At 38.6% G+C, this 14,443-nt stretch overlaps 1 protein-coding gene across 1 annotated transcript in view; it reads left to right on the top strand.

Moving 5' to 3' along the window:
• Positions 1-5,875: 5,875 nt before the first annotated feature.
• Positions 5,876-14,443, top strand: part of LOC121644310 (UPF0489 protein C5orf22 homolog) — a 25,455-nt gene continuing 16,887 nt past the window's right edge. The window contains exons 1-4 of the mRNA XM_041992178.1: positions 5,876-6,038; positions 7,791-7,829; positions 10,673-10,856; positions 11,928-12,019. Of these exons, the coding sequence (XP_041848112.1) occupies positions 6,009-6,038; positions 7,791-7,829; positions 10,673-10,856; positions 11,928-12,019 (345 nt within the window). The 5' untranslated portion in view covers positions 5,876-6,008. The remainder of the gene's footprint in view (positions 6,039-7,790; positions 7,830-10,672; positions 10,857-11,927; positions 12,020-14,443) is intronic.

Raw genomic sequence — 14,443 nt, 5'->3', positions numbered from 1 at the left:
TAAAAACACTGTTACAATAATCAAACCGACTAAAGATGGAAGCTGGACTAGTTTTTCCAGGTCCTGCTGACACATCGCATCTTTTACCCTTCATATGTTCTTAAGCTGATAGTAGGCTGACTTTGTAATTCCCTTAATGTGTTTCTAAGGTTAAGGTCTGAGTCCATCAGTACACCCAGATTCCTGGCCTGGTTGGTGGTTTTTAGGTCTGAGTCCATCAGTACACACAGATTTCTGGCCTGGTTGGTGGTTTTTAGGTCTGAGTCCATCAGTACACCCAGATTTCTGGCCTGGTTGGTGGTTTTTAGGTCTGAGTCCATCAGTACACCCAGATTTCTGGCCTGGTTGGTGGTTTTTAGGTGTATAGACTGAAGCTCTGTGGTGACCTTTAATCGTTTCTCTTTGGCTCCAAAAACCATCACCTCAGTTTTGTTATTGTTTAACTGAAGAAAGTTCAGACACAGCCAGTCATTAATCTCCTCAATGCATTTACCAAGAGCCTGTACGCGGGCCTTGGTCTCCTGGTGACATTGTAATATATATCTGTGTGTCGTCTGCGTAGCTATGGTAACTAGTTTTGTTTTTCTGTATAACCTGTGCCAGTGGGAGCATGTAGATGTTAAACAGAAGAGGCCCCAGGATGGAACCTTGGGGAACTCCACATGTAATTCTTGTCTGTTCAGATGTAAAAATACCCATCGAAACAAAGTACTTCCTGTTCTCTAAATAGGATTTAAACCAGTGTAGAGAAGTGCCAGAGAGGCCCACCCTGTCACGAATGGTGGGCGGCGGAGGAGGTGAGGACCCAATTGCAGGCAGTCAGGCAGGAGGCAGAATCGGTGCAGGGGAAAAGGGTTTATTTTAAGGATCCAAAACAGAAAAACATAAACCAGAGGGAACAGGAAATGGTGAAATGATGATGAATGGTGAGGCTCCGACCAGAAACAACAGAAAACCAGGGGTACTTATACACAGAGGAGTAACAAGACACAGATGAAGTGGATGATTAATCAGACCAGGTGAACTAACGAGGCAGGAACAGAAAACCACAGAACACAAGGGAAAACTAACTAAACATAACCAGAAACCCAAAAACATGAACATAAAGTCCAAACCGTGACACACCCAGTTCTCCAGTCATTTAAGCAATATATAATTTCTCTAACCTTTCATTGTTAGCTTGACTGTTTAGCTTCACATCTACACCTGCAGCCTCCGCTACCGGGAGTTAAGGGGTTAACATCCGGTTTTACAGGTGTAACGTCAGGTCTGTAAATGTAAATGTAACGTGTGGTATCCACAGAACATCCAAAATCTCAGCTAACTGCTCAGTAAAACCATTTCTATCACCAACAAACACAGTTAAGACAACAAATAATTAAAGACCAGGTTCACAAAGTAGAGAGGAGGACCTGCCCTGCTGGGGTGTGTGGGACACTAGTGTTGTTAATGGTGGAAAGTAGTCCTTTTTAGGGGTTTTCTTTCTTCATTAGCCAATGTGAATATAGCGACTTTAGAAAGCAAAAAATAGCATTTCTCTCATTGCCTTTTTGAAAATGCTGAGAGCAAACACCATACACTGTAAGATGGGCGGAGCCTTCGTGACATCACCCGTAGGTTTCTAAAGAGCTGAACTGAAGCTCCTTGGGCGGTTCCTACCATCGCCATCTTGGTAGCATCGTGTGTGTTGTCATTCCCTGAAAATCCAAAAATGGGCAAAGAGGTGGAGCTGAGAGGGGGCTGTGAAGGTGGGGGTGGATGATTGACACCCATCAAACGCGAGCTGCCTGTAGCTAAGAGCTAACCAAGCAAACCAAACAGTGAGCTAACCAAACAGTGGAATTGAATTTAACACTGAAAAGGTCTCCGGGTTACACTGATATACAATTAAATTACCCACTTAAGATTTCACTGGACAGATACACAGGACATAGCAGAGTGAGAGAGAACTACACCTCAGTAATCAAAGTACAAACTCTTGTAAAACGAAATTGAAAAGAAAATCAATTTATTATTATTATTTATTATTATTATTATTATTATTATTATTATTATTGTTATTGTTGTTGTTGTTGTTGTTGTTATTATAATTATTATAAACAATCCACAAAGCACGGCTTGGCTAAAACCCTTTGAAAAGGACTGTTTTTTTAGCTTCTGGTGCATGTTGTTTCTCTGTAAGATAAGTGGAATCATCTTGGCGATGTGGTGCAGCCTTAGCCTAAAAAACAGGGACACAACTAATGTCAACAGCATGGTGGGGACTGTCTACGCCATAAAATAAGTGTGTAGCCAATGTGCTCCTTGAGCAAAAACACATCCTCCGACCAGATCCTCCTCCATACAATGTACAGGACCTCCAGCAGTCAGATGGGCTGTGATTGGCTGGAACTTGCTGATGCCTGGCGAATGAGCTGCTCTGCTCCTCTGATGAGCCTTACTGTGCCTTCTGATAGAGAACACAACGTGCATGTTTAAGTCATTTTTCAAAGTCAAAAGCTCAATTTCAACATGTTCAAGTATCCAGAATTATAGCCACATTAATAACTTTTGTAAGACACTAAACTGTTTGTAAATCCGTCAGGATTTCAGTGAAATAAAAGTATTTATGTTTCAGACCACTCACCTTCCCTCAGATACCACAGATCCCGCAAGAGAGCAAGCCTGTAACAGGATGACAGCCAGTTGAGGACGTTCGAAGCTCCGGCATAAAGCATCGAGCCTTTATTTTAGATATCTATGGTTGAAATATAGCTGCGGCTGGTTTGACTGCAGTTGACCCAGGTCATCCGATGCCTCTTTGTTAATTCCTCAACCTACTGTCCATAACCTCTTTTCCAAGTGAGAAACGAAAGAAAACTAACGTTGTGGACAATTTTCTACCATTTTTGTCGTGTGACTTAGTATAGCAGCCTTTCACACAACACGAGCGTCCGATTTGATCAGAGATAAGGCCGCAGGCAAAGATGATGCACAATACTCAGCTGTTTACGAGGAGTAACCACCCAAAATGGCAATTCGAACCACAATACACTGCAGTTGTCCCGACAGTTACTTGATAAAGACCGATGGACTGTTGCACGTCGCAGACTACAAGCTGAAAGAAATATGTACAAAATTATGGCTTTATTATTAACTTTTTATCATTTTTATGATCAATTGTGCCCTAAAAGACCTGCGAGAGGGAACTGGGTCCCCCCTTTCAGCACATATTTAACCTGAGCTTCGGACAGAACTGCCTGTACTTCCTCACAAGGCTGCCGTCCTTCAACATCTGCAAGAAGCTGCTACAGATCTTCTACCAGTCTGTGGTAGCGAGCGTCCTCCTGTACGCAGTAGCGTGCTGGGGGGCAGCCTCAAGAAGGAGAAGGCAGCGCGCCTGGACAAACTGGTGAGGAAGGCAGGCTCTGTGGTTGGTACAGAGCTGGACAGCATGACATCTCTGGCAGAGCGACGGACGCTGAACAGGCTCCTGTCCATCATAGACAATCCTGATCATCCACCATCCATCTCCAGACAGAGGAGCAGCTTCAGGGACAGACTGTTGTCACTGAAGCAGCTCCACAAACAGACTGAGGAGATCCTTCCTCCCCCCACGCCATACAACTCTTCAACACTTGTCAGGGAGGGATACATGCACTTTATCTCTTTCACACACACACACACACACATCCATGTTCTCAAGTTGTATAACTGTATGTCACACACTGCCATTTTGAACTACCAGATGCATTTCATATTTTTTAATTTATATTGTTATTTCATATTTTATTTTTACCTACTTTTTATTATAGTTTCTTTTTGCATTTTTACTGTAACTTGTAGGCCTTCATATTTCCATCTGTCAAGAATCTATCTATCTATCTATCTATCTGTCTATCTGTCTATCTATCTATCTATCTATCTATCTATCTATCTATCTATCTATCTATCTATCTATCTATCGATCTATCTGTCTGTCTGTCTGTCTGTCTGTCTGTCGGTCGGTCGATCTATCGGTCTGTCTGTCTGTCTGTCTGTCGGTCGGTCGGTTGATCTATCTATCTATCTATCTATCTATCTATCTATCTATCTATCTATCTATCTATCTATCTATCTATCTATCTATCTATCTATCTATCTATCTATCTATCTGATGCAGCAGTGGCGAGGTCAGAGAACAGAGGAAAAGTTTGAATCTAGAACCATAGACATGACTTTCCCCTCATAGAGATAACAAGACAAGAACCTTATGATTAATGTTCATCATAGCCAGAAACAATGTTTTTTTTCTTTTCTTTTTTTAATGGTGGCTGTAAGCAGTTAGAATCAAGAGACAAGAGACTGTCTCTCTTGAGGAGGAAACGGAGACACAGCTTCCAGCAGCCTGAGGTTAGTGTTGATGGTTTTATTGTAAGTAATTTATTCCATTAGGTTGATGGAATGAACATGCAGATGGATTTGAAATTCTGTCAAAGGGAACATAAAAAGTAATGTAGTTACTTTTCTGAGTAATTAATTACCTTTATAATGCTGTAAGTCTGTTACTAACAGTGTTACTTTTTCCAGGAAGCAACTAGTAACTATAATTTTTAATTTTTTTTAAAGTAATGTGCCCACTAAAGGTGTTAATAAAATGTTAGTCTGTTTAAGAAGGGACAAATCATTGGCATGCATTGATGTTTTATGTAGGCAGTCAGATGTGTTGGAGCAGGGACACTTTGAAAACCTGCAGGACTGCAGCCCTCGTGGGACCGAAGTGAGTAGCCCTGCTGTAGATTGTTGGTGTTGTATTGAGACCAGTTTCCCTTTCGAGAGCTGTTCCCACTCCAACTCCACTAAAGCCCTGCCTCTAACAATACGGGAAAGAATTATGTTACATTATTATTATTATTTTTATTACTGTATTATCTTCTGTCTGTTGTTTATTATTATTTTACTTCTATTATTTGACTTTATTCAATTTTTTTTTTAAGGAATAGAAAAGAAAAACGGTAATAGTGATGATAATAATAATATCAAGAAGAAATAAGAAAATTGGAAGAAAGGAACCCTGAATCCAGCTCATTCTTACTAACCATTTCAACCAAACATCTGCCTCACCTCATAGTATCAACTCTTCCATTTTTTGACCTTCTCTGCTCCTTTGCCCTCCCCCCCATAACCAACCTGACAAAATTGATGCCCTTCTTACAAAGACAAATTGCACACACATATATACACATATAGGTACACACACACACAAATTATATCTAGTTAATTATTATTTCTTCTTCTTTTTTTTTTTTTTTTGTTTTGTTTTGTTTTGTTCTGTTTTGTTTATCTGTATCATGTTGCTGTCTGGTCTTGGTCTGAATTGTATAATATAAAAAAAAAAAATAAAATAAAAAAACAATACGGGAAAGAAGTGCGTTTTCCAAAAAGAACTTTCTTCATGTACAAATACTGTAATTTAGAAAAGACACATTTATAATTAAGAACTTCATGAGTTTTCAATTTAAATGCAAATTTTATGTAAAAATGATTGTTCAAAAGTCACATTTCAATAAATAAATATTATTAAATAAAAATATTAAACAAAATTTATTAATAATGTCAAAAAAAAACTTTTACTCGTTATTTGCTCACTTATTACCTCTTGTTAAATAAAAATGGAAATTTTCAAACTTCTGAGCGATTCATGTATTTTCTAAATATGTTTTACAATCAGCTGCTACTATTTCTTTTGTACTATATTAAATTAGATTTTACTTTGAGATCTTAAACAAAAAAAAAAGAAAGAAAAAACAACAAGAAAACTAAACAAGACAACAACAATAAACAAACAAACAAAAAAAGAACGTTTATTTGTCTGGACGCTTGTTTCTCGTCGGACATAAAAATGGTGTCGGCGTCATTTCCGGTGTGGCTGGTTGCAGTGTGAGCAACAACGGCTTGCTTGGACTCGTAGCAGCTCACCGTTAGTAAGTAAGTTAGTTAGTTGGTTGGAGTGGAGGTTAGTGAGTAGTGACTCATTAACGTCGGTCACGATGACGTCAGCGCCGCTAAAGCGATTCTACCAGAAACTGGGGTGCCCTCTTTCCCCCACTCTGTTTGTTTTAGCCATGGAACCACTGGCATGTGCTCTAAGAGAAGCTGCAAGCATAAAAGGCCTATCTCCCCCAGGTAGCAGGGGAGATGTAGCCAAGTTAAGTCTATATATGGACGATGTAACCCTTCTTTTAACAAACAATGACTCTATTCAGGAGACGCTAAGGCTGAGCGAATGTTTTTCCTTGGCGTCAGGTACCAGACTAAATAAACATAAGAGCGAGGTCTTATACCTCAATTGGAGAGAGACAAAAAACTCACAGGGACTCACTGAAAAAGAAGATTTTATTAAAATATTAGGAATTCAAATAGGCAAAAATATGGAGATTAAAAATTGGTCGGATAAAATACCAAGGCTACAAGGCAAACTGTATCAGTGGAAAGACAGAGAACTATCACTATTCGGGAAAGTCTTAGTAATTAAAACAGAAGTCATTTCTACAATAGCACAACTTGCAACAACTTTACCTCCACCACATAAGATAATAGTTTCCCTTAGGAAAATGATTTACCGTTTTATTTGGGGAACAAAACAAGAGAAAATAAAAAGGGAAATCATGTATAGACCACCCGAAAAAGGAGGAAGAGCGGTACCCGAAGTGGAAACCAAACTAAATGCTATGTTTTTGACACCCATACTTAAGGCCTGTTTGACGGAAAAAACTGAGCTAGTGTGGGCTCATTTTGCCAAATTTTGGGTAGGGAGAAAAGTAATGAGGAAATGGGGTGTACGGGTGAGACTGGATACTCCTTACTCAGAAGATCACCAAAAAATTTATGAATTTCTTCTAAAAAAATTACACCCAGATCTTACTCAGATTTCTGCTGAAATATTGACCAGGAAAAAGATAGAGGAGAAGTTATATGACTTAAAAAGACTAACGCCAATAGGAAAGTTGACGGAAGAACAATGTCTAAGAACTTGGAGAAATATTAATTGTAAAAGTTTATCTAATTTGCACAAGGATCTAGCGTGGTACATAGTACACCAATGTTTACCAACACGTGTTTTTTTGAAAAAAAGAAATCTAACGCAGAGCTCAAAATGTCCTAGGCCGTCATGTGGTGATGATGAAACAATTAAACATCTTTTCTGGACATGTCCTTTTGCTAAGGGGGTATGGCATCTCATGAATACATGGCTCCAAAGTTTACAAAAATGCTCATTATCCTATGAAAAAATTGTATATGGTTGTCAAGCAAAAGAACCAGAAGAAAACATTTATTGTTGGTGGATTCTTGTTAATTGTACAAAAGACGCAATCTGGAAGGCAAGGAATATATGGGTTTTTAAGAAATTTAGTATTGAAGAAAGAAGTGTTGTAAAATCTGTGATAAATTTAGTCAAAGAATACATAACAAGAGATACAATTGGTAGAACCGAAAAAGACCTGTATAAAAAATGGCAACTACCAAAAGACTAATAGACTAGAATCATTGTGAACCAGTTTATGCTACAAAGGAATTTTTGTTGTTATTCTCCTTTTTAATTTAAAACATTTTAAATTTATACTGTGTTTTGTAACATTATTTCATAATTTGTTTTATTGTTAGAAGCTAAAGAAATTAATTATCGCCATAAGGGAGAAATGTATTCCTTAAGTTTTTGGCTTTTTGCTTTTCTTTCTGCTTTTGTATCTTTGGGCCAATGATTGTAAAAAGCCCTTTTGTTTGTGAACTAATAAAAACTTTGAAAAATTGAATAAGAAAATTGATTCTACCAGAAACTACCGGTGTGGATCGTGGAGGACCACCATGAAGTAAGGCTGGTTATGAGCACATGTAGCTGTTAAACTCTTGTTATAGTGCTAGTAAATCAGGATCACAGCCAGGGGCGTTGTTAGACATAAGGCTCTACTGAGGCACAGGCCCCCACTAAGTCACATTTTTTATTGTAAAGAGCTGCTGTGTTTATGAAATGAGGAATGTTATGTTCCTTCTACTTCCACTTGCTAACCCTACTGTTACGCTGCATCCATTGAAGTGCTGCTGAAGCTGAAATACCAAACAACAACAACAACAACAATAATAATAATAATAATAATAATATGGTTGCAATAGACTTTGTGAAAAACGATCCCCTTTGTGTGTTTTGTCAACTAGAGAGTAAAACATAAAAATAGAGAATTTATAATGTAATTAAATATATAAATGAATGAGGATTCAACTTATTAGATTGTTGTGGTGAATCCACTCAGATAATGTCATGTTGATCTCTCTCACATGAATTTGGAGGGTTAATTTGAAAAATAAGCATAATAAAAGTTAGATAATCAGATTTTACTCGTATTTATTAACATTTACAGAAAAATATGATTGTTAGCGATAGTTTTAAACGTGTTCCCACTAAAACTGAATGTATTCTTCAGTAAATGTCCACTCAGCCATGTTTTGTGTAGTACTTCTTGCCTTACTGAGAACTTGTTGTACACCGTGTCTCAGAACATGCAGGTTGAGTATTTTCTGGTGGATGGTACCAACCTCAAAACTTTATAGTTGATGCTTTGATTTAAGGTATAAGCTAACTAGTTATCATTATTATAAAATAGTGCTTTTTTAAGATAACACAGGTTATTATAAGACATCTCATGTGCACTGAAAACAGGTCATAATAACTCGATTCTGTTATTAATCATTCTTTATGGCTGTAAAGTTTAATGTTTCTGTTTAATACGGTTTTTGTTTGATTTGATCAGTTGTGTAAAATTATGGGAGATCACTTGGTGTTAACATTACAGTTTTATTTTTTATTGTTGTTTACATCTGTTGTATTCAGTTTTTCACATGACACAATGACAGTGGTATCTTCTCGAGGAAACGGCATTATTTGAACGTGCAAATCAGTCTGATAACTGTCGTCTGTCCTTGTTTTCATCTTGTTCTTCACTGCTGGAAGCTTAACTCCTGAGGTTAGACCAGGGGACGGTTGTACTGGGGCATGACGACAGCATGAGTCAGAAACACACAATTATTCTTTGTTGACAGTTGAAGCTGCTTTTGTGACAGAGTTTGTAATTTTTGGAGACTTTGATTTTTGGGTTTTTAAAGCTGTAAGCCATAATCATCACAATTATAACAAATAAATGTGTCTAAAACTGAAATAAATTAAGTTTTGTGCAATATTCAAACTTTGAGTTTCACCTGTATTTACATAAAGTTAAGAGACAGGGTGGGGGTGCTTTGAGTGGGTGTGTGTGTGTTGAGTGAGACAGACAGAGTATGTGTGTGTTTTAATTGTTTTATGTTATTTACAAAATGCAAATGTTTTTATTATGCAAAGTACTTTGTGTTAATCATGGATGAGAAGTGCTTTATAAATAAATATGATTAATTAATACTGTTTTTACATTAATGTCATTCAGTTAAATCAATAGAAGAAATTTAATTATGAATTAAAAAAATATATATTTTACATTTTTATTAAATACTGACTTTTTGAAGTAATTATATATTTTTGATTCATTATGTATTTCTTTTCAGTTATTAACTAGTTAAAATGTGTCCCTAAATATTTGAAATTAATAAAATGATTTGATTATGAATGAATCAGATAATAGACACAGATACAGTCAAACTCCAGTAATGTCTGGAAAAACGCTTTTAATTGTATTTCAATTGAAAACTAGAGAAAGAAATGGAAAATAGCCCAAAACTGAGCAGAGCTAAATAGTCATTTTTAAGTCCTTTAACCAGCAGCTGTTCTCTGATTGAAAGTCTACAACATGTTCAGAACCTCTAACCTGTCAATGTTTTCCTCCACACGCTTCATTAACAGGCGTTAATGTCTGACGGTAAGCCAGGACGGGATCCGCCAGCAGCAGCTTCGCCTGTTTCTTTTTCAGTCTGCTCATGCTGGTCGCTTCTTTGACCTAAAGTCCCCAGATGGGCCTGAAAACTTGTAAATATGCTGTAATTAAATGATCAACACTGATTTGACTCTGAGATGTCCATCAGATTAATCGGTGTTCCAGAAACCACGCACAACGTTCCACGTTGTTTGGAATGCAAACTGTGTGCGTTCATTTTTTTAATGCCTTCATTTTTTGTAATGAATTCATTGTAATTAACGTGTTAAAGTCCCACCATAGTTTATTTCTGTTGTTTGAAAGTTTCCAAAGGCAGCTGCATGATGACCAGACAGACATTTCTCTTGTTTTCTGGAGTGGACAGCACGTCTGGGGATCTAATAAGAGTTCATTTCCCTGTGTGATCTTCCCTTTAAATCACTTCCCAACCACCGACTCATCTGGTTGGTCGTTAGCACTCCTTTACACCTTCGCTGACAAGTATTAACAGCATCAGGTTTCTCCTAGTTGTGCTTTCCATTCGTGCAGCAGGTCAGACGGGATCATTTTTATTTTATTTATCGGCTCTTTTTTGACTGGATGTAAAAGTTTAACACCCCCACCTCACGAGTCTGAACAGCCTGATAGGATCTTCTTTTGTATTTACTTTTTATTATTGTTATTGAATCTTCTTTGCATGTGGTTTATGGTGTCAGATTAGTGTAAAGAATATGTTTTCAACTTTTGATAGTTTGGTCATTTTACTTTGGGAAAATTTTATAACTTGTATGTAAAATAGTTTTAAATGATTTTCTTAGGTTGTGTGTCCAATCTACCGGGCCATTGCATCCAGACATCTTCCACTTCAGAATATCCAGATGGTTTATTTGGACTCTCACCCTGACCTGCTCGTCCCCGTCAACATGCCTGCTGACACGGTCTTTGACAAAGAGAAACTCTTCAGGTATGATTATTGTCAAGCATCCAGCACCATGACAAACAGTCAGTAGATCAATGCAGAAGAAAACTTAGATGTTCTTTTCAATGGCAAGTTCATTTTTTTGTTGTGTGATTCAGGTGCTTCTGAATGGCATCATTTCTGTCTGTATCAGAGCTTTAAAATCTGACCCAGATAAATGGGAACTGTTTTTGGAAAGTGTCATACATACATGACTCTAGCTGCTTCCAAATGTGTTAACATGCATTAGAATATTTGCAGTTTGAACACATGAAACTGCACAAATGTTAATATTGTGTGCACATATTTGCCTCCAACCTCCCGCATGTGATCATTTTCAGGTGCAGAGAGTCTGCTGTTCTGACAGATTGTAAAATGATGTGTGCACCATTAAAGTGCAGAACAGGTTGCATTTCTGCACAGATCAGCTTGTGTGCATGCGCAGACGCCACAGTTCCACAAAAATACTATGTTTAGGTGTGAGTGGAAAGCTGGGACATCAGGCTTCTACTTTAATTTGCTTCTACAGTTATTTTAAAGTGGGATAGACAATTTCTGGAGAGGCAGATTCTACACAGCCTGTCCAAAGAACAGTCCCAGTCTAATATTTTATGGAACCTCCTTCGTCGGTGATTCCAGCAGCATTCTCTGTGGCATCTTCCAGATGAGCTCAGTGATGTTGACAGGTTTTCAGTCCCAGGACACACAGGTGGTGTTTGAGTGGGTCCCTGGGAAATTCAGTGGGTTCTCAATTAATAAAAAAGTATTTATTTCTATCTCTTCTATTCTTCTGTTTCTTAAATTGCAGTGTTAAACTACTTTGATTGTGGCATTTTAAGATAATATAATTAATGGACATATTCATGTATGTTTATGAAATGAAAGAAATACAGGTCACACACCAATAACAAACACCACCGTAACTGTTACTGATGCTCTGTTATGAACACGGATCAATCGTACTATATAACAATTCTGAATATCACTCTTCCTGTAACTGATGCAAACTTTTTTTAAATTAGTATTATTTACACAAACTAAGTTAAATGTGTTAGTGACACAGTTTGCACTCTGACTGTTGGCCTTTTATTTTATTTCTTTGTGTCCTGTGCCAGTGGTTGTTAAACATGGGGCCGCGACCCATGTTTGGGCCTTCAGCGCCACCAAGAGGGCCGCAAAACAGCGTTGGGTTTTTCACCTGTGGGCTGTGAGGGCCGCAGGACTGCGTAAAGCTCAATTTATAACCGCGTGGCATCTGAGAATGGTGGGGTTGGCACAGCTGGTGCCGGTGAAATGTACTCTCACACTCCAGCATATGGTTCCGGCATTTGTGTTGCAGTTTCTCTTCTACAATAACCACACAAATTCAGCAATAAGCTCCAGAAAACTGCAAGTATGGAATCACAAAGTGACCACAAGTCACAAGGGAGTACTTCCACGTAACCGCAGTGCAGGCATGTCCGGTCTAGAACAGCGTTAGAACAAGAACACAAGAACAATCCTATTTATAAAGTGCAGTTTAATCTGAGGTAACAAGGCAGAGCCGAGGGCCGTGCCATCAGGGAAGATGGAATGACCTGCTCGTTCAATATATTCAGGTAGAAGTTAGAAGTCAGAGTATAAACAAAGTAAAACATTGTCATGTTGGCTGTTTAGCAGCGTATTAGCTCCCACATTAGCAGCTAATGTTCATGCGCCGGCATGTTTGACAACGATTAGATGTTTTGAAAATAACAGGAAGTTATGTCACTAAGTACATAGTAATAAATTTAATAATTCATTCATTCTCTGTACCGCTTGTTCCATTACGGGTCGCGGGTTAGCTGGAGCCTATCCCAACATTAACAGGTGAGAGGCAGGTACACCTGGACAGGTCACCAGTCCATCGCAGGGCCAACACAGACAGGGCCAAACAACCATTCACACACACACACACACACACACACACACACACACACACACACACACACACACACACACACACACACACACACACACACACACACTCCTAGGGAGAATTTAGAGTCATCAATTAACCTAACATGCATGACGGTGGGAAGAAGCCGGAGAACCCGAACCCACGCATACACGGGAAGAACATGCAAGCTCCACACAGAAAGGCCACCGCCCTCGAGGTTCAAACCTCCCCCCAGCCAAGATTCGAACCAGCGACCTTCTTGCTGTGAGGCTGCGGTGCTGATGTGGATGTGTCAGATCAGATCTTATTCGTCCCCAGCAGCAAGACAGAGGGACCAGCAGTAAAAGCCACAAAAGAAAATATACAGAAAACAAAGCTGTTGTGATGTATACGTAAAAGAGAAAATTAAGGAATAAAAAAGTGACATATTTTCATTATTTACAATATGTTCAATAATAATAATTTATGCTGTCTTTTTATTGTGTGTTTGTGTTTTTGGTCTACTGGGAGCAGTAATACAGTCGAACTGCTGCAGGGAGGAAAGATCTGTGATAACGCTCCTTCACATGTTTGGGGTGAAGAAGTCTGTCTCTGAAGGAGTTCTGCAGTGCTGTATGAGCTGTTCTCAACATGGATGACAGCTTATGCATCATCTGCTTTTCTCCCACCACCTCTGCTGGGTCCTAGGGGCATGCCACTTTCTTCCTCTCACAGCAGACATGCTACTGCTCCATAAAAAATGGTTGATGCCACCAGTGTCAAAAATCTGATCAGATCTGATTATTACAGTAATCTGATCACTTGGTTATCAGATTTTAATGGTCATGTAAACAGACTCGGAGACTCGCTGCAGTTTGGTCAGTGCTGGAAGCAGGATGGTTTTATTTGTGAGGGACTGTACATTCCCCCGTAATGGTATGCAGAGTCTTAACCTTCTTCTTGCCTGCCAGCATTTTACTTTAGCTCTGCAGCCCCCTTTCTTCCTCCTCGTCCTTCTTCTGAGATATCTGGATGCTCTGCAAAGGATATCCATGTTTGGTGTAGCACTACCGGCTAATCCAAAGTAGAAACAACAGATCTGTGACTGTGCTGGTGATCGTTGGAAGAAAAGCCATCTCAGAATTTGAGTGTGCACACTCAGTGTGAAGCTTTGAAAGTTAAAAACACACACCAACAGTTTTATTACATCTGTCTTCCTGAACTAAATTATCGTATCTCAACTAGCCCAATTTGAGCCTAAAAATAGAAATAAAAACTGATTTAAAACTGTTCAAAGCTTTTAACCTGTCCTGTCCAGCATCATGACAGCAGAGTAATGGTTTGTCTGCCGTTTTGTGGATTTAGGGATTATTTTAGTGAAGTCATAGAAAAACATGCTGGTATGAGCAATGTGAAACCCGTGGATGTCCTGAGGTCTGGGACGTATTGTTTTTCCCATTTATGCCCCTACAAGTGCATTCTGGCATTTTCCAACATTGTAAAATTAAACTTCGTTCTTAATGTTTTGCCTGTAAAATAAATATATATATTCATCTGTATTTTCCTTTCTTTCCAACAAGCTTCTCGCGCGTCACAGTGTGTTTGGTCATTTTATGAAGCAGACTAGATTCACGTGGGAACGATTTTCTGCTGTGGCGATGCACCCGCCATCTTTTGTATGTGAAAATGACCACATCTGTGGGGTTGATGGTAAAAAGTCTGTGATAAAATAAC

Source organism: Melanotaenia boesemani, chromosome 8, assembly GCF_017639745.1.
Source record: "Melanotaenia boesemani isolate fMelBoe1 chromosome 8, fMelBoe1.pri, whole genome shotgun sequence".
Classification (NCBI taxonomy): Eukaryota; Metazoa; Chordata; class Actinopteri; order Atheriniformes; family Melanotaeniidae; genus Melanotaenia; species Melanotaenia boesemani.
The sequence above is the reverse complement of the archived record's forward strand: the minus strand, read 5'-3'. Positions and strand labels throughout refer to the sequence as shown.